The following is a 23,002-nucleotide window of genomic DNA, read 5'->3' on the forward strand; positions in this document are numbered from 1 at the left end:
GAGACTCCATCTAAAAAAAAAAAAAAAAAAAAAAAAAAAAAAAAAAAACAAAAAAAAAAAAAAAAAAAAAAAAAAAAAAAAAAAGAACTGCTTAATGTAGAGGAAAACACACACACATCCTATGATGGCCATCCCCACCGTGACATTCTAGAATCCATGTCCTGTAGCGTGGTCCCCACAGGCCTCTTGCAGGGCCAGCCACAGGAGCCATGACAGCCATCGGTGAGGACATTGCGGAAGCCGGGGTGTTCTCCCCGGTGGAACGTTTTTCCTGGACCTCATCGCTCTGCAGCTCATTCATTCAGCCTGTGAACTGGGCACAGCACCACACTCTTCAGGCTTGAGTTGGGTTGAAATCTCTCAGGTAACGGCGAGACAGCCGTGGGTCGGGGCTATGGGGCCGTGCGTGTCCACGTTGGCCCCCAGGTAGCCGTTACCACAGGACTGTCGAAGCCAATGCACCATCTCTTCCAGTTCCTCAGCCTTGTTCTCCCAGAAATAGCACCTGATTGACTTCCTGATTTCTTTGCTGCTCATTCAGCATTGTACTCTCTCATTCATAGAAATTATTTAAATGAATGCATGCCTAAGCTTCCCGGGGATGGGCACAGCAGCCGGAGGCCCCAGGCCACAGGACGGGTGTCCACCCCCTCGGTGGATTTCAGCAGGCACCTGGGTTTGTGGCCAGAACTGGGTGCAAAGCCGGCAGCCCCCACTCAAGAGTGTAGAGGTTGGGGAGAACTCCCTAGTCCTGGTAGTAACCAGCTGAAATGGGGGCTGTGCATTCTTAGTCTTTGAAAAGCAGTTAGACCGGAGCCCTCTTTTTGCCATCAGTTTCCTCCTTCAAGACCAACGAGGCGTGACCTGCTTATGTGCTTGAGGCCCCAGAGAATAGACCCATTCACAGGATGCCTGGGTGACTCTGGTCCTGTTTTCAGCTCATAAGGCATCACTGCAGCCATTCACTGCCACTTCTGTAGCCCATTTTGGTGGATCCCATGACCCGTCCCTAAGTGGGTTATTCAGTGGGATCCAAAGATGGCAGGTCCTTCACCCCGCACGGCTGCTTTCACAGAGGGTGGATTGCAGTAGCTGGAGGGCCTCATCCCTTTGGAGTCCGTGGCTCTCAGACCTTGAACCTGTGACTCTCACCTCCCCGAGCCCATCTTCCCATCTGTAGGTTGGGGTCACAGTCCCCACCAGGCACATGGCTGGTACCCCACAGGCCATGGCCGGGGCTGGGGCTGCAGTGTCAGCCACCCAAAATAAGGCGCTGGATGGAACTGGGGGCTCATGTGAGCCTCTGGTTTAGAAACTTTTTTTTTCTTTTTTTTTTGGAGACAGAGTCTTGTTCTGTCGCCCAGGCTGGAATGCAGTGGCGCAATCTCGGCTCACTGCAACCTCCACCTCCTGGGTTCAAGCAATCCTTCTGCCTCAAACTCCCAAGTACCTGGGACTGCAGACATGCACCACCACACCCAGCTAATTTTTGTATTTTTAGCAGAAATGGGGTTTCGCCATGTTGGCCAGGCTGGTCTGGAACTCCTGACCTCAGGTGATCATCCACCTCGGCCTCCCAAAGTGCTAGGATTACAGCCATGAGCCACTGCGCCCAGCCTAGAAATAATTCTTCATGAGTTGATTTGAAACACTTTACACCAAGCGGGTAGTGATGGGAACTCCCTCTCAGCCCTCACTGCCGCAGCGTGGCAGGGCTCCTGGGCCACATTCAGTGGCACTTGGAGCTTTCTCAAGTGCCTTCCAGCCTCCAGGGAGAGCCCCTCCACCTTCCGGCAGGGGCTAAGCCCCATCCTCAAGAGAGGGAGCTCAGGGCAGCCCCAATGAAAGCCAGATGCAGGAGAGCTTCTGAGCAGAGAAGAGCGCACACCCCCAAATTCCCCACTCCCGATAGCCCGGTCAGGCCGAGGGCTGCGATAATCACTCTGACCTTCAGGATCTTGGCTGCATGGGGCTTTGGGGAGAATCTGGTCTGGATTCCTTATCTTACAGATGGGGAAACAAGTCCAGGCTCATGGAGGGATCTGCTCCAGGTCAGGCTTCGGGGCAGGGTCTGGAGTGGCCAGGGTGTGTGCTTTACCCGAGCAAAACCCAACAATGTGAGCGGCTGGGTGGGTGGAACCCAGTCCCACCCCATCCACAAGGGATTGTGGGATCCTTGACCTTAAAGGACACCGGTTATTTTGTTCTTCCTTCTGTCCCCAAGCAGAGCTCCTCTTAGTCATCCTAAGCTGTCCACGAAAGGCTCCATTTCAAAATTCTCCATGAAAAGCACTGATCATTTCCATTCCCTGTCAGAAGCTGTGACTGTCCATGGGGGTTAAAGAGCAGTGATCTCTCCTCTTTTGTGTGTTTCTTTCATTTTTCAGTTTTGGGTTTTGTTTTGTTTTTTGTTGATTTGTTTTTCTGAAATGGATCTCACTCTGTCACCCAGGCTGGAGTGCAGTGGCACAATCTTGGGTTGCTGCAGCCTCCGCCCCCCAGGTTCAAGTGATTCTCCTGCCTCAGCCTCCCAAGTAGCTGGGATTACAGGCACCTGCCACCATGCCTGGCTAACTTTTTGTATTTTTAGTAGAGACAGGGTTTCACCATATTGGCCAGGCTGGTCTCGAACTTCTGACTCCAGGTGATCTGCCCACCTTGGCCTCCCAAAGTGCTGGGATTACAGGCATGAGCCACCGCGCCCAGCTTGCCTTTTTTCATTTTTGAGACAAAGTTTCTGTTGCCCAGGCTGGAATGCAGTGGTGCAATCACGGCTCGCTGCAGCCTTGACCTCCTGGGCTCAACTGATCCTCTCACCTCAGTTTCCCAAATAGCCAGGACCCAAAAACACGCACCACCCGCCCCCCGCCCCAGCTAATGTTTATTTTTTATAGAGATAGGGTCGCCTCTCTTAGGCTAATGTCAAAACTCCTGGGCTCAAGCAGTCTTCCCTCCTTGGCTTCCCAGAGTACTGGAATTACGGGTGTGAGCCACTGCGCCTAGCCTGGTCCCTCTTCTTTTAAAGTTTAGGGTTTAATAAATTTTTAGTAGAGATGGGGTTTCACCATGTTGGCCAGACTGGTCTCAAACTCCTGACCTCAGCTGATCCGCCCACCTCGGTTCATTATCAAACTTAAGGTTCATGCTTTTATTTTATAACAGCTTTATTGAGCCGAAATTCATATACCATACAATTCACCCATTAAAGTATCCAATCCGTGGCCTCTCGTGTGGTGAGATCTGGGCAACCATCACAATTTTAGAACATTTTCATCACCCCAAAAGGAAACTCTGGACCCATAAGCAGCCTCTCTCCATTTTGCCATGGCCCACGCAGAGCGTTTGGTCTTCAGTCATTGACTTTCATATTTTTGAGACACATTGGTGAATATTAAGGAACTTTAATCCACTTTTTACTGGTAGGATGGAGTTTTGTGGGTTTTCTTTGTTTTGGGGGCTGACTTTATTTTGCTCACAAAGGAGTCTCAAAGTCAAGGGGAGACCATGGATAAAGCTGCAGGTCCCTTGGCCTCAGTGCTTTCCATCTGGAGAACAGCGTGGCTGGCCCCACAAAGGTCCATGTGTGCTCACTCACACCTGGTTTCAGGAAAGAAAGCAGAGAGGGGTCTGCCCTGGGGTGAGCAGGGCCTGCTGCGCACCCCCTGCCCCCACCCGCACGCAGCCTTGGAAGGCATGAGTTTCAGACTCCTGAGATCTGGAGCAGACAGCTCATCTGAGATGCAGCTGAATGAACACAGCCTCCTTTGTAAGAGGGCAAGGCCAGGCGCTCTGGGAACACAGGACAGAGGTGCCCTGAAGGCTGCAGCTGGAAGCGCTCTGTAACCCTGGGGCCTGACGCAGCTCTGCCCACGTTCCCTGGCTGTGAGAGGCCCCGTGTGTCTGCGACAGGGGCAGGGAGAAGGCCCAGGCAGCTCTGGGGATCAGCTGCAGCTGGGCTGGCATTTCCAGTTTCCCGAGGCCTGAGCTTGGCCTGGGCCCTCAGCCTCACTGTCAGACAGACAGAAGCACAGATACTCAGGGTTTCTCTGGCTCCGTGTGGTACAGAAACGACACCTTCAGACCATGGGGCCAGCCAGGCCTGTCACGTGTGATTAAGGACCTGGGTTTGTCATATCTTCATTTGCAGCACAGTTAGTGGCGAAGGGCGTGGACACTGGGCCCAGGCTGCCCGCAGTCAGGTCCCAGCCTTTAACCTTGGCACACTGGGTGTCCTCTCTGTGCCTGTGTATCCTCAACTCTTTTTTTTGGACAGAATTTCTGTCTGTCACGCAGGCTGGAGTGCAGTGGTGTGATCTCAGCCCACGGCAGCCTCTACCTCTTGGGTTCAAGTGATTCTCCTGCCTCAGACTCCCAAGTAGCTGGGATTACAGGCATGGGCCACTGTGCCCAGCTAATTTGTGCATTTTTAGTAGAGACAGGGTTTCACCATGTTGGCCAGGCTGATCTTGAACTCCTGGCCTCAAGTGATCCGCCCACCTCGGCTTCCCAAAGTGCTGGGATTACAGGTGTGAGCCACCATGTCTAGCTGGTCTTCAGCTTTAAAACAGTTGTGAGAACAGTATCTGAGAGCAGCTGGTGACAGAAAATGATTCCCTTCCTGAAGCCTGTGTGGGGTCTGGTGCTGGGGGTTCGTGCTGGGAAGAGCTAGCTCCCACGTGCTCTGACCAACAGGCCCCAGTGCAGCTGCTTGCCGGGACAGGCAGTTACCAGTGGAAGAGCAGGGATGGCCTGGGTTTGATTCCTAGCTCTGTCTCCTGCCAGCAGGGCAACCCCTGGCAAGTCATTTAGACTCTGTCCCTCAGTTTCCTCATCTGTAAAATGGTGTCTCTGTGACTATTCAGTTGTTCATAAGAAACCACAGTGAGGATTAAATGAATGAGTGTTAGCAGAGGGCTTGCCCAGGTGCCCAGCCCAGGGTGGGCTCCCGGTGGTGGCTATTCACATGCTAAATTTAAAATGAAAATCAAAGCATTGCATTTTTAATTGGTTGGTTGGTTGGTTTGTTTCTGAGACGGAGTCTCGCCCCATCCAGGCTGGGGTGAAGTGGCGCAGTCCTGGCTCACTGCAACCTCCGCCTCCCAGGTTCAAGCAATTCTCCTGCCTCAGCCTGCCAAGTAGCTGGGATTACAGGCGCACACCACCACGCCCGGCTAATTTTTCTGTATCTTTAGTAGAGATGGGGTTTCACCATGCTGGCCAGGCTTGGTCTCGAACTCCTGACCTCATGATCCACCCACCTCGGCCTCCCAAAGAATTGTTTCTTTACTGATTTGAATGAATACTAATGAGTGATAATGTTGCCACCATGGTTGGCGTCGTTTTCTGAACACCTGCCAAGCTGCGCTGACCTGCGTTTCTCCCTCTGTCTCCCCAGCCGAGCCACTGCCGCTCATGGATTTGTGCCGCCGCTCGGTGCGCCTGGCCCTGGGGAAGGAGCGCCTGGGGGAGATCCACACGCTGCCGCTGCCGGCTTCGCTCAAGGCCTACCTCCTCTACCAGTGACGTTCGCCGTCAGACCGCCAGCTCGGCAACCACCTGGTGCCACCTCACTGAGCCGCCGCTGCTGGGGCCGCCACACCCTGCAACTGGGACCGGCGTCCACAGCCATAAACAGAGGACCCTGGTCTTCCCCTCATCCTCCGTGGCTGCCTCCATGGGACAAGGACCGATTCCAACACAGGCTCCTCCTTCCCCCTTCCCAACACCGGCAGAAGGCAGCGTCCCTGCATGCCGTCCATATACCACCCCTCCCTGAAAAAAGACACAGAGAATAAACTCCTACGAAAGTCCTACGTTGAGCTCCGATCTGCTCTCAGGGTGGGATGGGTGCTCCCCACATCTCTAGGAGAAGACTGCAGCCACCTGGGGCTTCCAGGGTGGTGGAGGTGGCAGGGGGTACCACAGCTCTGAGAGCAGATGCCAGGGGTACTAAGAGGTGCTTAGATAAGGCTGGTGCCCGGCCACAGGTGCCCAGCCCAGCGGGGGCTTGCCGCGGCAGATAAAGCTCAGGACGCCAGAAACTCACCACGGACACGAAGGCAGAAACCAAGGACCGTCCGCAGGCAAATGAGCACCCAGCATCCATCCCCGTCGGCGCCCCGTACCCTGTATTTATTCTTTTAACAATAACAAAAGCCATTTATTTATTCCATCTAGAAAGGAAACGTTGTTTCAGTCACCTCTCTCTGGCTGTTCTGTGACTTTCCTCCCATCCCTGGGATGTGTGGGCCATGCCTGAGGCACATGTGCACACGTGCCCAGGCACAAGTGTGTCTTTGGGCCCCTTGCCCTGCAGTTTCCAGGGGGCTCTGCTCCAAGTTCCCTAGCAGGCCCCTCAGGGAGAAAGAGCCTCACATGCAATCTGGGTGTCCTCGGGGCCCGTCTGGAAGTGCTGTGGCAGTTCCCCTGCCTCTCCAGGTAGCCACTTACCTCCTGGGCTCAGACATCTTTGCACATGGCTGCATTTCTTTAGTCTTCTCTGGGTCTTTAGTGTGGGTTTGATTTTGCTTTTGCTTTTCTCGCTGACATTTCCCAAGTGCATCCTCAGAAGCTCTGGGTGTGCCAGAGGACCCCCAGAACCAAGAAGGGAGGGCGAGTGCGTCTCCATTCCCTGAGAAGCCGGGGGCAGGGTGGGACGGGGAGGCCAGGAGCAGAGTCGAGCCTCACAGAAGCCAGCACGGGTCTCTGCTCAGCACCCCTGCCGGGGCTCCAGACCCAGGGAAACAGCCCCAGTTCATCCCAACCCCTCCCAGAGCCTCAAAAGGGGTGACTCGGCTGTCGGCAAGAGAGGGGTGCCCTGTCCCTGCAGCCCCTCCACGTAGCATGCCCAGCACCTGCCACCACCTTGGCCATTTCTTTGAGCTTGAAGTTAACTCTCTGAGAGTCTAACTTTGGTTCCTTTCTGCACAGGTACAATAGATGACTTTATTTGTTTAAAATGTTTAATATATATACACATATATATATATTTGTCTGTAAGAATTGTTTTAAACAGCTGCTGTAGGGTACCATTTTTTAAGTAAATCTTCCAGTGGAGTATATTTTTTAAAGCACAATGTTGGTGCCAAGACTGGGTGAGAAATGTATATTACTCCCTTATTATTTTTAAAATTTTTATTTTGGGGGGCAGGAGACCTTACCTGTAAGACTTTTAAAGATTCTCCTCCCTCCTGTTTGAGGTGGGTCACAATTCTGATGAATGTTTCACTTGTACAGATCCCAGCTTATGGCCTTGACCCAGCTGTCCCCACGGACGCTGGGTGACTCGAGCTCTCTCAGCATCTCCCACCTCCTGACGCCCTGGGACCCTTGACGCCCCACCCCCTTCTTTCCTCCCAGCCCAGAGCCTTGTGGCTTGTACAGTTTTGAAACTTCCGTTCTATTTTATGATGGTTGATAATAGTAACCTAATAAAGGAACGTTTGTTAAAATATCAAACCACTTTGGAGTTCCTCGTTTGTGCCTCGGGAGGGGAAAGAGGCATGGCTGACTGCCACCGCCTCGCCTTAGTCCAGCCAGCTCCACGGCCCAGTTTTCAACAGATGATGGGCCGACTCCTGCCACCCCTTGGCAGAGGTTGGGATGCCAGGCGAAGCCCCAGACGAAGGAGGAGGAGAGTCCTAGAGGGATGACCCCAGAACGTCCTCATCCCCATTGCAGAAGTTCCTAAGCTTGGCAGCTCAAGCTGCAGAAACTCGCTGAACAAACAGAAAGTGATTCTGCACATTCATGAGCGGATCAGGTTGGCTTGTGGGGTTGTAGAACTTGAGTTGACCGTGGGCTTCTTAGGAGCAGAGTGTGAGCTACTGTAGGCATCCTCAGAGTCCAGACTCTTGGGGAAGAAGCAGGTCCCTCATTCGTCTTTGGGCCCCCTGGAGCCGAATGCACGGTGATGTTTGCTGAATCGTTGCTGACCGAACTTGCTCTCCTGGCCACGTGGGCAGAGCCCCTAACAGAAAGGCCAGGAAACTCTCTGGCTTAGTTAGAGGATCAGTAGGTGATAAAATGACAAAAAGAAATTGACCAAGGCTGGGCGAGGTGACTCACATCTGTAATCCTAGCACTTTGGGAGGCTGAGGCAGGTGGATCACCTGAGGTCAGGAGTTCGAGACCAGCCTGACCAACATGGCAAAACCCTGTCTTTACTAAAAATAGAAAAATTAGCCAGGCGTGGTTGTGGGCGCCTGTAATCCCAACTACTTGGGAGGCTGAGGCAGGAGAATCGCTTGAACCTGGGAGGCAGAGGTTGCAGTGAGCCAAGATCGTGCCATTGCACTCCAGTCTGGGCAACCGAGCAAGACTCTGTCTAAAAAAAAAAAAAAAAAGAAATTTACTAAGATGTGATCACATGTCATGGCTAATTTCCAAAGAATTTGCAAGAGCACATTTAGCTTGCGGTGGGGACACTTCATTCTCAAGGTGTGCTGGGATCTGATAGTGCCGTGAAAAGTGCCTGGCCTGAAAGCCCAAGATCCCTGGGCTCAGAGTCCCCTGTCCCTTTCTCTAAGAGCCTCCTGACCAGCTGTCCTCAGACTACACACATCAGCAGCACCTGGGAAGATGTAAAAATGAAGATTGCAGGGTCCCACCTGAGATGTACCAAGTCAACACTTCTGGGGCCAGGCCCAGGAATATGCATTTCCTAAACTCCCTAGGTGACCTTGCCTAAGGGAGTTTGGCCACTACTGCTTCTGACAGTGTCAGCTGTTTTGCAGTTGCTGGGTAGAGGGAAATTATTCCATGGTGTCGGTGGGTTGACCCAATGAGGAGCGCATGCGCTCCTGAGTCAGACCTGGATTCAAATATTGGCTTTATGGCCTTGGCTGAGCCTCTGGAAAACAGCAGTCACTGCAGTGTGGTACCTGCCTCACAGGAGGGTAGCGAGGGCGCGATGAGGCTCTCCCAAAGAGCCTGGCATCTTAGTGAGTGTGCAAACAAATGCTTTAAAGCTCCTGCATTTCTGGAAAATGGCAGTTTCTGGGTTGTGACTTTGTCTTTAAGAATGGACCAGACAGCCTGGCAGGGTGGCTGACCCTGTGGCCCCAGCACTTTGGGAGACCTAGGCAGGTAGATCATAAGACTGAGACTATCCTGACCAACAAGGTAAAACCCCATATAAAAATATAAAAATTAGCTGGGCACGGTGGCAGACACCTGTAATCCCAGCTACTGAGGAGGCTGAGGCAGGAGAATCGCTTGACCCTGGGAGGCGGAGGTTATAGTGAGCGGAGATCTCTCCACTGCACTCCAGCCTGGGCAACAAAGCAAGACTCCATCTCAAAAAAAAAAAGAATGGCCCAGACATTTCTAAACCAACTTACTGATAATCTTCCTTCTCAGGTAAAGTCTCCAAAGGTCAAGGTAGGTATTGGGAAGAGGGACCCCTAGATCCCTTTCCCAGATGCGGTTGGAGGAAAGGGGGGGTCTACAATTATTTTTAGGTTGGAGTTCATGTCTGGGTTGCAGTTGGAACTCCCCTTCCTTTGAAGGGGGCGGCAGGGGAGGAGTGGGGCTGGGGTCAGGCGCTGGGGGCGGGGAAGGGGGGAGGCACAGGGAAAATCAGGGCCTTTGAGTTGCCAGGAGACTTCTGGGGGAGCAGGGCTTTGTGCCGAAGGGAGTGGTATTAATAAAACCATCTGTGCAGACTTGGCCCATGTGGTTGTAATTAATCCCCTGCCTTCAAGCAGGTAGCAGACTCTCAGGGCTTGGCCATAGATGGGAAGAGTCCTCCCGTCCCCACCCTTCAACACGCAGCTTCCCTCCCGCCTTCTCCGCTCCTCGGCGAGATGAGGAATGTGGACTTTACTGAACCATAAACTATGCCGGGGAGCTGGGGAGGGGGCCGAAGACAGAGCAATTAGTTCATGCTCCAGTCCAGACACCCAAACATGGTTGGATTCCAGCTGCAAGGAATATTTGAAATAAATGAGCTGCCCAGGGCCAGGAGTTTGCTGTGTTTTCTGTACGGGACCATGGCAACCAGGGAGGAAATCGTGAGCTAGGGACTGGGCCCTAGAGTCAACAAATGATGTCCTGGCCCGGCAAATGCAGAGGAAGCCACTCCTGGCTCGCCTAGGGTTTCTCAGGACTCAGCTGCTGGCAGGCCGGACTCAGGCCGGCCATCCCCCTGGTGCACTCAGACCGTGGTGTTCTCTCCTGGGTTCTGACTTTTTTTTTTTTTTTTTTTGGTAAGAAAAAAGAAAACTAACTCTTCTCTGGAACCTTTCTTCCTGGGCCAGAGAACAGCTGCTGCTGTTGCTGCCGGCCTGATAATTGTTTTCCTGGGTAGAGGAATATTCTCCTTGGAAAAGCTCAGGCTGAGGGCGGCTGGCTAGACAGAGGTGGCACTGACCTTGTGCGGGGTGCGTCTTCCCGCTCCGCCCCGATTGTAGCCTCTACTGGGTCTGCTTTACAGGCAGAAAAGGCAAAGGTCTCCTTCGGCTCCCTTCCCAGGTGACGTTTCATTTGGGGGTGAACCTTGCACCCAAGGATGTGTCGCATAAATGCATGTGAGTACCAGGACCTAGCTGGGGATTTCACCCTGAAGTTCATAGATGCCTTCTGCATCTGAATCACCCAGAGGAATCTGGGTAAGGAGGGTAGCAAAATCCTGGTAAGCTTGATATACAATCAGATGGGCCTGAGAATATGTGTGTCCTTGAACACCCTCAGATGACTCAGATAACATCGCCCTGAAGGTTGCTGGGGTGCCAGCGTTACATGCAGAGCCGCACCCACGCAGCCCTCTCTGCTGTTGCCCCATGATCCTTCAGAGTCCTGCCAGGGGCTGAGACCCAGAGAAGCTTGGAGACCACAGGTATAGAGGATTCTGTTCGAGTGGCCCTCCCAGCTCTCTGCTCTGTGTATCAGCACACAGGCACTCTGAGAGCTGCAAATCAATGCGTCCATGCCAGGGACAAAAACTTCTCACCCAGGCACAAAGGTGCTCATCTTAGGAACGAACAAAGTAGGTACAAGGGAGAAATACTGGAGTCTAGGCAGGGAAACCTCAGCCTTGGGCTCTATGCCTTAGCTTAGTTTCCCCGAGGAAATTAGACCCTGGAAAGTTGAACCAGGAGCTTGGAGACAACATTCAGTTCTCCAAGCCATGGCCCACGCAAGACCCTTCCAGCAGGGCCATCCCCCGAGGGGAGCTGCTCACGAGTGTTTCCCACAACCTCAGCACAGCATGTAGGGACAAGGGCCTTGTCAACCCAGGATTGTGCCTTCCTCTCTCTTTACAGCCTAAGAAGCAAACATTTGGGCCAGGGTTGGTGGCTCACGCCTGATCTCAGCACTTTGGGAGGCCGAGGCGGGTGGATCACGGGGTCAGGGGTCGGAGACCAGCCTGGCCAACATGGTGAAACCTCATCTCTACTAAAAATACAAAAAATTAGCCGGGCGTGGTGGTGCGCACCTGTAGTCCCAGCTGCTCAGGAGCCTGAGGCAGGAGAATCCCTTGAACCCAGGAAGGAGGCAGAGGTTGCAGTGAGCGGAGATTGTGCCACTACCACTGTACTTCAGCCTGGGTGATAGAGCTAGACTTCGTCTCAAAAAAAAAAAAAAGCAAACATTTGAATCCCCCTCCCACCTACATCCCTGGGCCCTACCTTTCGAAAAATGTTCAGCTTTGCCAATGATTTCTGTGAAGCAAAATGGGGTCGCCAGGGTTTCTGATGTCTACAGGTGGAATCAACTCCAGTGAAGAAGAAACCTCACCTTCCAGGCTGGCCATGCATGGAGGCTGTGAAACTGGAGAGAAGGGGCCTGGCTTCAGGAGTCAGGACAGCCTGGGACTGATGCCGGCTTCCTCCTCCCTCCCCAGGATGATATCTTTAAAGGCTGGAGCCTTGCCATCTCCATCTGTAAAATGGGAACAGCACTTTCCTCCCGGCAGGCCCACTGAGACCCATATGCTTAGAGCTGGGCGAATCAGGGCCTGCGCCCAGGGTATTCTTATCTCAGCCTTTTATTTGTAATTAAGGTGAAATTCACATAACATCAAATTCACTGTTTTAAAGTATGCACATCAGTGTGGGGTGTAGGATGTTCACAATGTTGTCCAACTGTCACCTCTACCTAGTTCAAAACATTATCATCACCCCCAGTGGGGACCTCACACCCATTAGGCAGCCACTCCCATTCCCCTCCCCCAGCCTCTGGCAACCACTAATCTATTTTCCGACTCCATTTGCCTATTCTGGGCATTTCGAATCAACGGGATCAAACAAAAGGTGACCCTATGTGTCTGGTGTCTTTCATTTCCAATTGGCTTTTTAAGGAGATGCTCCTTGGCCCCTCCACCATTACTTCCCTGTGCCTTCCGTTTCCTCATTTTGTCAAATCGGTGAACATTTCCTCTTCTTAGGGTTGTTGTGAGAATTAAGTGAGCCCTGTATGTAAAGTGCTTAGAACGCTGGTAGGAAGCAACCAATAAAAATAGTATAATTACTCCCCCACCCCCAGGGCACCCAGAGACCCTTGTTTATGCTCCTAAGCTCACTGAAGTCCCCTCTGCCATAAATGACCCTTTCCTAGAGAGCACCTTGCAGGGAAATTGCCTGGGCCAACCCTCAGTTTATCAGATCCAGTTTTCTAAAAATCAGTCTGGTCCGGCCAGGCACAGTGGCTCACGCCTGTAATAACAGCACTTTACAGAGGCCGAGGCAGGCAGATCATCTGAGGTAAGGAGTTCAAGACTAACCTGGCCAACATAGTGAAAACCCCATCTCTGCTAATACAAAAATTAGCCAGGTGTGGTGGCGGGCACCTGTAATCCCAGCTACTTGGGAGGCGGAGGCAGGAGAATTGCTTGAACCCTGGAGGCAGAAGTTGCAGTGAGCTGAGATCGCGCCACTGCACTCCAGCCTGGGCGACAGAGAGAGACTCTGTCTAAAAAGAAAAAAACCAGTCTGGTCACCAGGGCAAGCAGATAATTGGGTGGTTAAGAGCTCCGGGGCCTCGTTTCCTGGGGCTGATATAACCAAGTACCACATTCGAGGTGAATTAAAACAATGCACATTTATTCTCTCCCAGCTATGGAGGCCAGAAGTCCAAAATCGAGGTGTGGGCAGGGCTGTGCTCCCTCCAGAAGTTCTAGCAGAAGATTCGACCTATGGCCAGGTGTGGTGGCTCACACCTGTAATCCCAGCACTTTGGGAGGCCAAGTTGGGTGGATCACTTGAGGCCAGGAGCTCCAGACCAGCCTGGCCAACATGGTGAAACCTCATCTCTACTAAAAATACAAAAAACTAGCCAGGCATGATGGCATGTACCTATAATCCCAGCTACTCAGAAGGCTGAGGCACAAGAATCATTTTAACCTAGGAGGCAAATGTTGTAGTAAGCTGAGATTGCACCTCTGCACTCCAGCCCGGAAAACAGAGTGAAACTCTGTCTGAATATAATAATAATAATAATAATAATAAAAAATGTGATTTTTAAAAAAAAAAAAAAAAGAAAGGCTGGGTGCAGTGGTTCACGCCTGTCATCCCAGCATTTTGGGAGGCCAAGGCAGGCAGATCACCTGAGGTTAGGAGCTCGAGACTAGCCTGGCCAACATGGTGAAACCCCATCTCTACAAAAATACAAAAATTAGTCGAGCATGATGGCAGGTGCCTGAAATCCCAGCTACTTGGGAGGCTGAGGTGGAATAATCGCTTGAACCTGGGAGGCAGAGGCTACAGTGAGCCGAGATCATGCCATTGTTCTCCAGCCTTGTCGACAGAGCAAGACTCTGTCTCAAAAAGGAAAAAAAAAAAAGAACTGTCCTGGCCTTTTCCAGCTTCTGGCGGCTCCAGACTGCACGGCTTGCGGCTTGTGGCTCCACTCTCTGCCTCTGTGTTCTCATGGCCTCCTCCCCTGTGTCTCTGTCTGTCTGATAAGAACACTTGTCATTGGATTCAGGGCCCATCCGGATAATCTGGGATGATCTCATCTCAAGATCCTTAAATCAATGACATCTGCCAAAACCCTTTCTCCAAATAAAGTCACATTCACAGTTTTCAGGATTAGGACAAGACATACCTGTGGAGTCCTAATTAGGGAAAAGGAGTCAGGCTGGCGGGACCAGGGGAAAGCAAAAGGAGAAGGCAGATAAGCTGGAAATCTGCCTTTCTTCCTGGTCCAGGACACACAGCCCTCCCGCACAGGCAGCTCTCAATCTTCCTATGCCCAACCATCACCCGTCAGCTGATGGGAAAATACAGGTGAGCTCACTGCGACCTTGGCATTCTCAGTACTTCACAAAGCCCTCTTGAGCACACAGCACAAGCACCATCCCGTGAAATCCCCAGCAAGCCTCTGTCTCATTGCAGTCAGCTCCTCTCTTGCTGATCTGCCCGTTGCACCCTTGCAGCGTATTTTCATATTTTCTTTAATAAATGTGCCTTTCTTTACCTACAACAGTCTTGGTAAATTCTTCTTACCCCCAGGCCACCGGCTCCAGATAGTCACTGACCACCTGTGACAACACCTTTTGGGGAGCCACCATGCAACCTTCCACACACACCTTCAGAGCAGCGTGCATACTAGCACCCACTCCTGGAGCAGCCATGAAGACTGATCAAACCATGCAGGGAGAAAAGAGCCCAGCACCAAGCCAGTGGTGGGTGCTGCCCGGCAGGCAATGACTCCCCTCCTTACTCGAAACATGCCGTCTCCCTCCTGCCCTGGCCTCTTGCAGCCAGTTTCATGAGACTAGATTTGCTCTAGAATCAACTGGTCGATGTTCTAAGTGGTGAGTACCCAGGGCTTGCTTAGAAGCCACAGGACTGGGCTCAGACCAGAAACTTTTTGGACAGAGGACTTGGACCGCTCTTGCTCTTCCCTCTGACAGGCTACAATAAGTGGGCCCTGGGCCCTGTGAAGGGTGGGCATTGCCCAGCAGTCACTGATGGAAATAGGGGCTGAGCTCAAGACACCGTGCCCCAAGTGCCAAGCATGGCCTCCCTCCGTCTTTTGCTGAGACAGTTGGATGAAGCTTGCATCCCCGAAGCTTCTGCAGCCAGGCCTGCTCTGAATTCATCGTACAAGGAAATGGAATGTGAACCCCAGGCTATTTAAAGAACCAGGAGGCTGGGGGCTCGGCGGGGGCCCAGCCAAGCCAGGGTGCCTCGGGTCGGCACAGGGCTCCTCTGTGCACATGGTTTGATTTACAGGAGGGCTGCGAGCGACTCCAACTACAGACAGAGAACTATTTGAAGCAGCTGCCAGATGTTGTGTCTGAATTGGGATTTTACAACTTGCTTACTGGTTAGCAGCCTGCCTCCCGCCAGAGTTCATCTTGCCCCGGAGGGTTCAGGGCCCTGGCAGCTGCTCACAGATCTCCTCTCGGCATCCTGATCCCTCCCGCTCAGCCCGAGCCTGTTCTGCCTTGAGGGCAGCGGGGAGGGTGCCTGGTTTCCGAAGCATGCCACCTTCCTGAGGTGGTAGTGTGGCCCCCGATTTCAGGACATCTTTCAGGCACCCTACGAATGCTCTGGAATGTTCTGTCTGAGCTCTCTGCAGGACCCTCTGGAAGAGGCAGAAATGTCACAAACAGCTTTGCAATGGGGCATCCCTTGGAGCAGATTCTCCACGACAGGGCTGTTTCCAGCCCCTGGGGCATAGCCTGGGAGGTGTGGCAGGTCCTGTTCCTCCCTCCTGGCCCCTCCCACTCATTTCACTTTGGCTGATGCCAGCCTCTTTAATTGGGCTGTGGAAGACCACAGGGCAGCAGGGCTGGGACCCCAGCTCAGCCAGGGGCTTCTGGAAGGATCCCAATCCTCTGGAAATCCCAGTGAACCAGGGAAGCGCCAGGCAGGCACCAGTGGAATCAACCTGTGGACGGAGGCCACTGTGTCCAAGCCAGACCCACCTGCTGGGATAGGTGGAATTTCTCCAAGCAAGACTACTGGGGTTCACTTGGAGTTGGAGGGTGTTTCTTAGCTCCTCTCCACTCCAGGAGGCCTGTGGTGAGAGGCACATGACTCAGTGTTCACGTCCTGAGGCCACTTGGAATGGACATCTCAGAAGGTTTGCTTGGGAGCAAAGCGGGTAACCAGGGAATGAGGTGGGGCGGGGGGTGGGGCGGGCAAGGCGCAGGAGGGAGGAGGTTGTGTAATCAATCTTGTTGCGTGTGAAAGCACACTTGTATCCGTCCAGGAATCCCGAACGCGCCAAAGTGGACAGAGTGTTCAGTCCCCTCCCGAAAGCGCCAGAAATGTTTTGTCCACTGGGAAGGAAAACATCCTCTGCTTGTGCGCTCGAATTTGGCTCTCCCTTGCAAGAGACACCTCGGAGAGCCCCTCATCCGAGCAGCGATCAGTGGCTGCAGGGCGGGGTGTAGAGGGCGTGCAGCCAGCCTCGAGCACCCTGCCTCCCTGCAGGGCAAGAGAAGACCCTTCCAGCCTGTGATTTTGGCAGCCCTAAGGAACTCTTTCTGCACCACCCAACCCCAGCCCTTGCTCCCTTTTTTTTTTTTTGCTTCTGAATCCTTCCGAGAATCAGAAAGAGAGGAGATCATGAGCAGAACGCCCTCTCCCAAGAGCCCAGAAATGGTGGGGGAACTTAGCAAGTTCCCAGGCTGGCCTGCCACAGGGGTGAAGGCTGCGGCTGCAGGAGGGCACACGAACGCAGGCCAGGGCCCAGACGGCCTGAGGTTTGGACTCAGAACACAAGCCACTGCCGATCCCAGGACCCTGGACTAGTCGCCACCTTAGGGAGTCTCAATTTCCTCTGCCTTCAAGTGGGAATAATGACCCCTTCCAGCCAAGCTTGTGGCATTGCGAAGATCAAATGCGATCTGTGTACGGGGCAAGTTCTTGGGAGGCTTCGAAGCCCACACTGCCCAAGGTTTTTTTTCTTTTAATTTTTTTTGGACACAATTTCACTCTGTTGCCCAGGCTGGAGTGCAGTTGTGCAATCTAGGCTCACTGCAAAGTCCGCCTCCTGGGTTCAAGAGATTCTCATGCTTCATCCTCCTAATTCCTCCACCATGCCTAGCTAATTTTTGTATTGTTAGTAGAGATGGGATTTTGCCATGTTGGCTAGGCTGGTCTCCAACTGACCTCAAGCAATCCACCCATCTCGGCCTCCCAAAGTGCTGGGATTACAGGTGTGAGCCACCACACTCAGCCCCAGGGTCTTCATCTAATAGTATTTGTTGGCCAGGCACGGTGGCTCACACCTGTAATCCCAGCACTTTGGGAGGCAGAGGCAGGTGGATTGCCTGAACTCAGGAGACCAGCCTGGGCCACACAGTGAAACCTCATCTCTGCTAAAATACAAAAAATTAGCTGGATGTGGTGGCATGTGCCTGTGTTCCCAGCTACTTGGGAGGCTGAAGCAGGAGGATTGCTTGAACTCGGGAGGTGAAGGTTGCAGTGCGCCAAGATTATGCCACTGCACTCCAACCCGGGGTGACACAGCGAGACTCCATCTCAAAAATAACAATAATAAAAAATAATAATATTTATTTATGAGAAAGAGGGAAAGATAAGCATCCCTAGGAATGCCTATCCCTCCTGGAGAGACCCCTCCCTCTAGCCCAGTGGCTTCTCCTCCTGGGTCTCCTGCAGCCATCCCTGGATGCTGGGGGCCCTCCTGAGCAACCCCACCCCTAGCTTGCTGGATGGATGAGCTGGGGATGCTGTTTCCCCCTGGGGGGATACCCCAAGGCTGAGGCAGCAGCCCAGCCCAGACACTGCTTTGGAGGACGGGCCCTTGAGCACGTCCTGGCCACTTACGAGCCAGTAAGCAGCCTTTCCCTTCTGGGACCTAGCCCAATCTCCAATCTCCATCATCCCATTTGGCAAACATATCATGACCCTTTTGTCTGTGCCAGATACATGTGGACATCAGGATTCAGACTCAGGTCAGGCGTGGTGGCACACAACTATAATCCCAGCACCTTGGGAGGCTAAGGCAGGAGAATCACTTGAACCCGGGAGACAGAGGTTGCAGTGAGCCGACATCGCACCACTGCACTCCAGCCTGGACAACAAGATCAAAACTCTGTCTCAAATGACGCTGGGCTTTGCCAAAGATGAAGGCTGAGGAGGCCGGGGGCTGTGCTTGTTCCTGGGGGAAGTGCTGTCTCCCGACCAGATCTGGCCCCTCTTGGAGCTGCCCAGGCAGTGCCTTCCCTGTGCTTTCACAGAAGCCTTCCCTGCAGCTGCTTGGCCCAATGGGAAGGGCTGGGTCAAGGCCACCCTTGCTGCCTCCTCTTCCTTTTCTTTCCCAGGAATTGACTTTTCTGTTTGGAGCTGAGAAATGGGTCCCCTGAGGATGCCTGCAGCGAGGGGATCTTCCCAGCCAACCTCCTCTCATGCTGCTCATGCAGGCAGAGACTGCTTTGGGCTCGTCCCCCAGGGATCATGCTGGGAGCCAGGATCTGAAAGTAGAAGGAAGCGTGACGGAGGGAAAGGCAGGGAGCTGGTCACACTGGCTGGCATCAGTGACACCCTCGTGTGTGCCGGCACTGCCTAACCTCCTTTACCCCTCATCCCTGCAGTCCTCACACTGAGACGGAGGGTCTACGCTCATCTCCACTTCATGGATGAAGACACCGGGGCTCAGAGCAGCTAAATGCTCATGGAGGCCACAGGTCAAGCCCAAGTCCATGGGCTCACACACACGCTGTGCTGAGCCCCACAGCCCCTGCCTCCCGAGAACTCCAAGAAAGGGAGGGAGACACAGAGTCGCCACAGCCCATGGGCTTCCAGGACCCCGGCCAGTCGCCAGCTGCCAGGGCTTCCCCAAGGGGGGACTCTGAGATGGATTTCTGGAGGGGGAGGCCTGGGGAGACCCCATGCAGAGCAGATGGAGCAAGGGCTCCAAGGAGGGGAAGGTGGGCCCTTAGGAGGGAGGAATGCCATCTCCTGGCTCGGGGTACAGACCAGAGGGGCAGAAACTGGCAAGCGGGGAGGCTGGCAGCAAGGAGGCCCAGGGTGCCCCCTTCTCTCACAGGCATCGGGCAGCTCTTTCACTAAGAGAGTATAGCCTGGGCAACATAGGGAGACCCTGTCTCTACAAAAAAACAAAAAGTCAGGCCAGGCGCAGTGGCTCACACCTAAAATCCCAGCGCTTTGAGAGGCCGAGGAGGTACGATGGCTTGAGCCCAGGAGTTCAAGACCAGCCTAAGCAACATGGTGAAACCCCGTGTCTACTAAAAATACAAAAATTAGCCAGGCGTGGTGGCGCATGCCTGTAGTCCCAGCTGCTCGAGAAGCTGAGGCGGGAGGATCGTGTGAGCCTGGGAGGCAGAGGTTGCAGTGAGCCAAGATCGCACCACTCCATTCCAGCCTGGGCGACAGAGTGAGACTTTGTCTCCAAAACAATAAAGATAAAAGTAAAAAAAAAAAAAAAAACTAAGAGAGTGACACCCAGATTTGGGCGTCTCCAGTATTTCTCACTGGGAAGCCCCCCTGACACACACACATGCCTTTTTTTTGAGACAGGGTCTCACTCTGTCCCCAGGCTGGAGTGAAGTGGTACAACTGTGGCTCACTGCAGCCTCTGCCTCCAAGGCTCAAGCGATCCTCCTGCTCAGCCTCCCAGAGGGCTGGGGTCACAGGTGTGAGCCACCACGCGAGGCCAGTCTGTTTTCACTCCCTCTTCCCCATGTCTGTCTGGAAGCCTCTGCCTTGCACCTTGTGAGTGCTCAGTACATATTTGTAGACTGATTGGGCCAAAGAAAGAGCACGTGAGTGGATAAATGGACCAAGTGGTAAGTTGACTAGGACACAGGACTCCTAGATCAATCTCCAGGGCTCAGCTCCCCCATGGAGCCCAGATAACTGGGGTAGCCAGCAATGGCCTCTGTGCCAAGGGCAGGAGCCCAGGGAGAGGGTGGCAGCTGCTCACCCTGGCTCCCAGGCCAGGGGAGACACCGCTTCCCATCAAGTCTGAGCTGCTCTGGATGGCCTGTCCCAGGTAAGGTGGCCCCTCCATCCCACCCTCCTCCTCCTCCCACAAGTGTGTCTCTGCGGAGGGGGCACCAGCAGGCCTGTCCTGGCTTTTCCAGGGCCATGTCTCTCCTTGTTTTCTCTGAAAACATTCCTGTGTCCAAAACAAATGAGGACAATTGACCTAGCCGAGGTTACCTTGGTCTTCCTGGCCCAGTGTCGGTTCCCAGCTTATTTTTACGAGCTGTTTAATCTGCACACTGTCCTCTGTTCTCAGTAAATGAGGCGGCACATTCCAGGATGGCCTCGAATGATAACACCAGCCGTCTAGACGGAGGCCGGCCCACTGACACTATCATCAATAAAAATAGCTTTGTGCTCCAGTCTCTCGCCAGAGCCCGGGAGGGGCCGGCACATTCCCCGCAGGCTGGCTGTGCCAGGGCTCACCCAGTCTCCCTGCCTGGCTCTGCCCCGCACCCCATGCCCAGGGGAGCCTGGAAGAGCCGACACCGCCTGTGGGCAGGAGGGAGGAGGTGGGTGTTCCTGGAGTGGCCCACCGGGGCCATTTGGTGAAGCATGCCCCGACCCCTCCTGGACGCTCCCCACCCCACGTGGCCTGGGGAAGCTGCTTGGGCAGTGGATACCCAGGCGGTCATATGGGGCTTTACTTTGTTTTTGTTTTCTAAGGCAGATTCTGGCTCTGTTGCCCAGGCTGGAGTGCAATGGTGTGATCTCAGCTCATTGCAGCCTCCAGTTCCCGGGTTCAAGCAATTCTCGTGTCGTGGTCCCCCAAGTAGCTGGAACTTGAGGTGTGTAACACCACATCCAGCCGCAAGAAAGGGATCCGGAGAAAACACTGGGAGACGGAAGGGGAAACAAGGAAGGGCGAAGAAAAGAAGGGAAGACCAGCCGCTCATCTCCTCCCCAGGGACAGGGTCAGCAGGAAGAATGGGGTGAAGATGGCCCATCCAGAAAGGACCAGGCCCAGGGCAGGACAAAACCGCCAAGTCTCTTGACTTGTCACCAACCCTCCTTCCCCAACACATAGGAGGAGCTAAAACAGAGGCAGAGGGAAGAATGAAGAGGAGTCCGGAGAGTTTCAATGCGCAGACCTAGGCATTTTACACTTGAAAATGACAGGGGCGGGGCACGGTGGCTCACACCTGTAATCCCAGAACTTTGGGAGGCCAAGGCGGACGGATCACTTGAGGTCAGGGGTTCAAGACTGGCCTGGCCAACATGGTGAAACCCTGACTCTACTGAAAATACAAAAAAAATTTAGCCAGGCATGATGGCATACGCTTGTAATCCCAGCTACTAGGGAGGCTGAGGCATGAGAATCACTTGAACCTAAGAGACAGAGGTTGCAGTGAGCCGAGATTGCACCACTGCACTCCAGCTTGGGTGACAGAGTGAGACTTTGTCAAAAAAAATAAAGAAAGAGAGAGAGAAAGAAAGAAAGAGAAAATGATAGGAAAATCTGTGAGTCAAAGGCCAGGGAAGAGTAGTTTGACCTTGCACAGCTGGCAGGGACTGAAGCAAAAATCAAAGGGCTCTAGGCTATTCCAGAAACCAGCTCCAAAAGCCCGTGCAAAGCCCCCCAGAGCACCCCACCTCGTTTAATGCTAGCAGCGCTCCTACAAGGTTGGATTTCTGTCCTCTTTTTACAGAGGAGGAAACTGAGGCACAAAAGGGGAAAGACTTGACCGAAGTGTGACTCACAGGTGGCAGGAGACAGGGCCAGGGTTCAGACAGAGACTGCTCTGACTTCAAGCCGGGCCTTGTCCCCCTCGGCCTCTCCGTGCCCCGCACTGCCTGGCACTGCGTTAGCTCAAGACGTGTTTATTCAATGCACGATCTGGAATAGACAGAGCCTCCTGTCTCACACATCAGCCACTGAAACAAGCATTTGTTGAGGATGTCGAGGGTTACAAAGGCAGCATCAGGCCAGCAGCCCTGACTTCATGGGCCCCCAGGCACAAGCCGGTCAGAGGGGAGACAAGAGGAAAACATCCACACACAGGACCTAACTGTAGGGGCCTGGCTCCGCTGCACCCTGGGGGGGAAGAGGCTGGGCTTTTAGATGTGAGCGTGGCACCTGCTGAATATCTTATAAGGCCTGGGTAATCTGCTCACATCCAAAGTCCCACTAGAGCCTCTCAAAAAAGGGGGCCCCATTTTTACAGCAAGAGAAACCAAGGCCCAGAGGATTCAAGGGCAGTCCAGGGTCACATAACCTGATTATGGTAAGCAGGCTTCCTCCAGAGCCTCTGTGGGGGGCATCTGGGGCCCCAGTGCCTGAAGCTGGAAGGGCACACTTTGAAGGAGCAGCTTGGCAGCTACCATGCAGCTGAGTCATCCGTCCCTGGGGAGGGTTTATGGTATTGAAGTCCTTGTGACCAGGGTCTTCGGAGGTGAGGACTAAATTCTGACCTTTTTTTCTCTCTCTTTTTTTTTTGGATGGAGTCTCGCTCTGTCACCCAGGCTGGAGTGCAGTGATGAGGTCTTGGCTCACTGCAACTTACGCCCCTTGAGTTCAAGCAATTCTCCTGCCTCAGCCTCCCGAGTAGCTGGGATTACAGACGCCTGCCACCACGTCCAGCTAATTTTTTTTTGTATTTTTAGTAAACACGGGGTTTTACCATGTTGGCCAGGCTGTTCTCAACCACATGACCTCGTGATCCGACCACCTTGGCCCCCCAAAGCATGGGGATTACAGGCGTGAGCCACTGCACCCGACCCCTTTTTTCTCTCTTGCCCAAATTCCTATCTAAGGGGCCTAGGGAGTATGAAAGGAAAATAAATCTTGGAATCCCAAAATCACGAATCAAAGGGAAAAGTCAAGCTGGGAACTGCTTAGGGCAAACCAGCCTCCCATTCCATTCCTTAAAAAAATAGCTACTGGCCGGGACGGTGGCTCTCGCCTGTAATCCCAGCACTTTGGGAGGCCAAGGCAGGCAGATCACGAGGTCAAGAGATCAAGACCATCCTGGCCAACATGGTGAAACCCCATCTCTACTAAAAATTAGCCGGGCCTGGTGGCATGCACCTGTGGTCCCAGCTACTTGGGAGGCTGAGGCAGAAGAATTGCTTGA

The 23,002-nt window shown here is 53.4% G+C and overlaps 1 protein-coding gene across 2 annotated transcripts in view; it reads left to right on the forward strand.

The window, feature by feature from the left end:
- SPSB1 (splA/ryanodine receptor domain and SOCS box containing 1) overlaps nt 1–7,458 on the forward strand; it is an 81,203-nt gene extending 73,745 nt beyond the window's left edge. For both annotated transcript variants that reach the window (XM_017503509.2, XM_017503500.2), the window contains exon 3: nt 5,396–7,458. In XM_017503509.2, the coding sequence (XP_017358998.1) occupies nt 5,396–5,523 (128 nt within the window). In that variant the 3' untranslated portion in view covers nt 5,524–7,458. The remainder of the gene's footprint in view (nt 1–5,395) is intronic.
- The last annotated feature ends 15,544 nt before the right edge of the window (nt 7,459–23,002 follow it).

Source organism: Cebus imitator, unplaced genomic scaffold, assembly GCF_001604975.1.
Source record: "Cebus imitator isolate Cc_AM_T3 unplaced genomic scaffold, Cebus_imitator-1.0 Scaffold15, whole genome shotgun sequence".
Classification (NCBI taxonomy): Eukaryota; Metazoa; Chordata; class Mammalia; order Primates; family Cebidae; genus Cebus; species Cebus imitator.